Below are 6,000 nucleotides of genomic sequence, written 5' to 3'. Positions count from 1 at the left end.
CAATAACCCAATTGAGGGAGGAGCCATATCTTTGGTGCAACTTCATGAACCAAATTTCTATATAATCTCTCCACTAAATGTCTTTTCCTACCACCATAAAACTCTTCCCTACTTGTTTCCATAATACACTTTCTGCTAACTCTCACACCAAAGTTATGGCTAGAGTCCACATGATCTTTGTGATTTTTAGGAATCTTACCTTCAACCTACAACTTCGAAGGTGATAAATTAGTCATAGAGGGAGAAGGATTCACAAAGGAAATGCCATTACCAAATCAGGAAAAATCCATCACACAGACTACACTTCTTAGCACTAGATACACACCCGCTTGGAGGAATCGACAAAATTGTTGGTGAGTCGTGTGTCCATTCCTTGAAAACTCCTCGTCCTTTCGATGATTTCATAGGGATGTTTTGCGTAAAATTTGACTAGAACTTGAAGGAACAACATGGATATAGGTTATCCCCATAATCAACCACATCCAACTCCATGCTAGAAATGGGTAGACGGAGACTCGAGAAAATGGAAAAGGAAATCGAAAAAAGATAAAAGGCTCACTACACCTCATAGACCTGATTTTTAGGGAAACATTCATATGCCATAGGATTGGACCTAAGCCCTAAACATTAGAATCTAGGCCTCACCATAAAAATAAACCACTTCATTCTAAGATGCTTATTTGAATTTAGTCTCTTTATATTCATTATTCAAAATTTATAAATATTAAATCAACTTTTAAGTGGTCGCCACTTATATTTAATTTAATAAACATAGCCTCCTTGAGCTCATCATTATATTCCCCATAATAATATTAAACTAAAAATTAACACAAATTAAACATATTAAAAAATAAAACTCATTTGGAAAATCAATATAATATAATAAATATGATAAAATAAAAATAATATTTTTTCAAAAGTAATAAAGTAGAGAATTCTACTTCTAATAACACCAGATACAACTATTCATAAATGCCACTAATATGCCAGTTACAACATGTTTAGTAAGACTTGAATAGACACAACTCTAAACGAATTGCTAACCAAACCACTCAAACTAAGATACTTTAATAAAAAAATATAATTTATATTAAAATTTGTGAATTTGTTCACACACCTAATAATCCGGACAGAACCACCTGCAAAAGTCTACCCATCAGCTTATCAGATAAAACCTAACCCAAAAACGTTACCTTTAAACTTAGGTTTTTAAATAATTTAAATTTATTATTAAAAATTAAAACAATAATATATAAATTTTAAATATTCCACTCATATTTATTAATTTAATCTATTGAAACGCGAGACGACCCCAAAAGGAAAATGAAAAGCCAAAATTATTATTACATTAATAGAACTTAATACACATCTCCCCTTAATAATCCAGATTGAGTTAGGGAAAGATCACCAAATAATGATCGAAAATTAGTAAAACAGTTGACATTTTATTAGTTTAGACAAGCCCTAATCATTCTCCGCTTGCCGAACCCCCAACATTCCGGTTTTAATGTATAAGTATTTAAATCCGGAACTACAAATCCGATTTTGATGTATAAGTATTTAAATCCGACTCCATTCTTAGGGCAGTGATCTATATATATACGAACGAAAGCTAAAGAGTGATACGGTTCTGTGTTCTGTCTTTAGGTAACTATTACAGGTGAAATTTACGGGCTCAGCTTTGGTTTAATTTCTGCAGACGGAAGGTTCAGCTATTGGTATTTTTTACTCAGCGGCATAGGCATTGAAAGTTCGAATCTCATTAAGGTACATTGACGAAACTAGACCTTACCGTAGGCAACCTCGATGGCTATGCTCCTCGCGAGGAAACTGTGCGAAATTAGCATGAGATTCGACAAAACTCAACTCCCCAAAACTGAATTACTAGAGACTTTGAAGGTAAGTTTTCTTTCCACTATTTACTACTGCATTAGAAAGATTGAATTGAAACTTTTATACAAGATTCACAGTCCAGTTATTAGAATACTATTAGAATGGAGTTAAATCAACCTATTATCTTGTTACTTTTAATTTTTTTGTATTCATCCCCTTATTTTGGTGTCTATTTGTGGCTTCAGAAATGGAGATCCTCTTTTATGTGCAGGCATTTGTCATGCATTTGTGTCCTATATAGTTTTCATTTTTCCATTATAATGTATAAATTTGTGGACTACAGGACACTGCTGCGTGTTTGGCTGAAGTTGATGAGCCAATTAACAACAGTACCAATGAGACATTGCGTCTATTAACAACAGTACCAATGAAAGCATTAATTAAGCCAGAGATTTTCGAACACGATGATAATGAAGTGAGGCCTTTGGTGACTACCTGCATCAGTGAAATCATGAGGATTACAACACCAGAATATAGAATATCAGATTTTATATACACTGATGATGATTTAGTGGTATTATTTAATTCCTTCATTCTTCAGAACAATTCATTATACATATTTGTTCCAAGCTTTTAAACCATTAAATAGATACATGGCTTTACTGAAATGTCGAAAGTTGTTGAGGGTTTTTCATTTCTTTCTTATTAATCACAATTTTTTTTATGCAGAAAATTTTTAAGCGATTTCTTACAATGTTTCGTGAATTACAAGATATTCACAGTGCTTCCTTTGGAAGAAAGGCCATAATTCTAGAAAACCTTGCAAAATCTCACCTATCTGTTCGTATCTTGAATCTTCAATGTGATGACCTAATCTTGGAAGTGTTTCAAATCTTCTTCTACGAAGCCAGGTATGAATTGTTCTGATTTTATTGTTTTACCATTACGCTTACTTTCATAGTCAGTTGCTGCAATTAATAAATGTATCTGATCTGTCTTTTCAGAGAAGACCATTCAGAAAATATCTTAAGAGCAATGGAAACAATTTTGACTGAAATTCTCAATGAAAGCAACAACATTTCTGAGGAATTATTATCAATCTTATTAAACACTTTAAAAGGAGAAAGTGAGGTATGTGCTACTTATTTTAGTATCTGTTCATTGCAATGTAATCTAGGATGGTTTTCTGTTACGTTCCTTTTTACCCTTTTGTTTTTCTTTTTCTTTAAAAGGCAGTATCACGGCCTATGAAATATTTCTAAGGTTCTCTGCTTTGTCGTTGCAGAATATATCTTCAGCTGCTCATAAACTAGCTATGAATGTCATGAAGTCTGTGGCAATCAAGATTGAGCCAAATCTCACTCTCTTTCTCACGTCTATCTTTGAAAATGATCTGCACAACTATAAGGAGATCATTTTTAACATTTATCAGTGTGCACCCGAGATAATTCGCTCAATTATTGCAAATTTGACTCTGGAGGTTCAGGTTAGTATGCGTTAAATAAATTTTGAGTTATTGTTGTAGTGATTAAATGAATTAGGCATTTTTTTTTGTTATTTTAATATAATTTTTTCTTGGAATTTGATTAGGGTTTTGTGTTATTCAAATAATGTCTCTTTTTCTGTTCATTATAATTGTAATTCAGATCAAGGAAGATTAGATTTTGAAATGCATACCTTTTATATTTTTCACAAATCAAATGTTTTATTTGTTGGTTTTCCTAATAAGGATTTTTATGAATAAGTTTTTCCTATTATGATCCCTTCATGATTTGTAAAATAAATCTGAATATTATAAATATTATATTTACTTAAAACTTACATCATAGTATTGTTATTGGAGAAATTTGGTTTTTTTAATTGTTTCCATTTTGGTAATGGGAAAAGTTGTTTTTTTATTATTATTAAATATCTCTCATTGTATAGCTACATAGGTATAATATAAGTGCAATTTTGTTACTAGAGATTTGATAAAGAATAATTGGTGCAGTCTCAACTATCAGATGTAAGAGAAAGTTCATTAAAGCTTCTTGGGAGTATCTTTGCACTTCCATGTGATGATCTTGCCAAAGAATTTCAACCACTTCTCTCGGAGCTTTTAAAGAGATTTAAAAACAACTCAGTGGACATTCGATTAGGGGCTGTGAAATGTGCACAAAAAAGTATTTTGTCAAATCCACTTAGGGCTGAATCATCTGGCATAATCGGTGAGCAGAACAATTACAAGCCTTGAGCTTTGGTCATGTTTTACACCTTGAGCTTTGGTCATGTTTTATGTTGGTATTTTGTGATGAATTTCTATTTTACTGACTGTTTATTATGACATACCTCAGCTGCTTTGAGTGATCTATTGTTGGATTCTCAAGAGACTATTCAGAAGCAAGTTATTGATCTATTGTTGGATTCTGACGAGACTATTCAGAAGCAAGTTATTGGAGCAATTTGCGATGTAAAATCTATTCCCTCAAAGATTGTTAGACAATTGGGGGATCACCTTCATGACCAAACGGTATTTTTTTTATGATTTATATCTATCTATCTATCTATCTATCTATCTATATATATTTGCACGCTTTTAGTAGATAATTCCTTTAGATCTTGTTTGTTAACTCATTTCTTTGGAGATTATTGCAGGTTTCACTACAAAAGTACACATTGGAAAGACTTCTTGAAGTTTACAGAAATTATTGTTGGGATTGTTTGAATGGCTTAGTTGGTAACTTTGAGTTGGCTTGGATTCCTGCCAAAATTCTAGGATTTTGTCATGACAAGGATTTCAAGTGCAATTATTTAGAAATTATGGAAGATAAAATAGACTTTAACATGTCCACAAGGTATGTGAATTAGTCTCTGTATTTTTGACTTGTTCGTGATATTTAAGTGCATATTGTTAATTGTGCAAGAAAAATACAATCATTTAATTTGGTTAATTGTGGGCAGGTCTCATGCAGTGGATATCCTTTTCTCTACATCACTTTTCCCTTCTGATCTTCCACTTTCAGAAAAAGTAAAACAATGGATTGCAATGTTTTCTCACTTTGAGAAATCAGACATTAAGGCTTTTGAGGAAGTTCTAAACCAAAAGAAAATGTAAGTATTGTATTGTAATAGTGGATAATTTGTTAGAAAATCATATGTTGATTTTAGTTAAATGCAATTAGGAAATGCTACTTTGTTGCTTTTTAATTTTTTTATTAGGCATGCATGTCTCTTATGAGATGTTTGATAATTTATGGACATTATTATTGTATCTTTATTTTTTATCAACATTTTTATTATAAATAGTTCTTTTCAAGAAAAAATTTAGTAGGTTTTGCCAATGATTTCAGGTTGCAAGAAATAATGCAGAAATTTCTATTATGGAAAGAAAAAAAAAAGGTATTTGTCTTAAAATTTCTGTTGAAGGTTTATTCATTAATATTTATTATTGTCAAATTTAAATGGAATATAAATAATCATATTTGAATCATTTTTTGGTTGTCAGGAAAAAGATACAAGTGAGTCGAATATTCTTAGTTGCTTTAGGATTATTTCAGGGTCCAATCATATTCCCAAAATAGTGGAGGACTTTATAATTTTGTGTCAAGGAAAATACAACAATATTTGGAAGACACTATCAAGTTTACTTGATTCCAATTTGACTTTTGTTCAAGGGAAATCAACTCTAGTAAGTATTTAATTTTCCATGTTTAATGATAATTTGAGTTTTTAGCTGCAATTATTTTTGTTACATGATTTGTGCAATCTTAACTTTATGCCCATCTTGAAAATGAGAGATCCTTTGGAAGGTTGTCCAAAAAAAATTCTTGTTCATTTTTCTCACAATTCTCTTGATCTTTATAGGATGACTTGCTTAAACAATTTGGTGACACACATCCTCAATATCAATTGCTGAAGGCATTTGCCATAAGGTGTTCTTATTTTCTTTTTGGCAAAGAGCACGTCAAAGAAATGCTTAAAGAGATTGCAAGGATTACAAGAGGTGGGAAAGACAAAATTGTTCATTCAAGCATGAACTTGCTTATGGTGAGAGAATTCTACTTTTTTGTAAAGTGCTTTTTAGTAATCTTTTCCGTTCTAGATATATCAAATTTTCGAGTCATTTAACTCCAATCAAATTAAATTTTGGAGAATATATATATATGCTTTCTGCAGTATTGTTTTTTT

General features: G+C 31.3%; 1 protein-coding gene across 1 annotated transcript in view; it reads left to right on the top strand.

Annotated features, from left to right (window-relative positions):
• The first annotated feature begins 1,806 nt into the window (after positions 1-1,806).
• Positions 1,807-6,000, top strand: part of LOC149223743 (sister chromatid cohesion protein PDS5 homolog A-like) — a 167,808-nt gene continuing 163,614 nt past the window's right edge. Inside the window, exons 1-11 of the mRNA XM_089387984.1 lie at positions 1,807-1,899; positions 2,177-2,407; positions 2,563-2,744; positions 2,838-2,964; positions 3,119-3,319; positions 3,824-4,040; positions 4,167-4,342; positions 4,468-4,667; positions 4,774-4,923; positions 5,318-5,330; positions 5,677-5,859. Of these exons, the coding sequence (XP_089244110.1) occupies positions 1,807-1,899; positions 2,177-2,407; positions 2,563-2,744; positions 2,838-2,964; positions 3,119-3,319; positions 3,824-4,040; positions 4,167-4,342; positions 4,468-4,667; positions 4,774-4,923; positions 5,318-5,330; positions 5,677-5,859 (1,773 nt within the window). The remainder of the gene's footprint in view (positions 1,900-2,176; positions 2,408-2,562; positions 2,745-2,837; positions 2,965-3,118; positions 3,320-3,823; positions 4,041-4,166; positions 4,343-4,467; positions 4,668-4,773; positions 4,924-5,317; positions 5,331-5,676; positions 5,860-6,000) is intronic.

Source organism: Pinus tabuliformis, chromosome Q (genome assembly GCF_031772625.1).
Source record: "Pinus tabuliformis cultivar Carrire ecotype Pingquan chromosome Q, CPIR1, whole genome shotgun sequence".
Taxonomy (NCBI): Eukaryota; Viridiplantae; Streptophyta; class Pinopsida; order Pinales; family Pinaceae; genus Pinus; species Pinus tabuliformis.
This window is presented reverse-complemented; position numbering and strand designations above follow the sequence as displayed.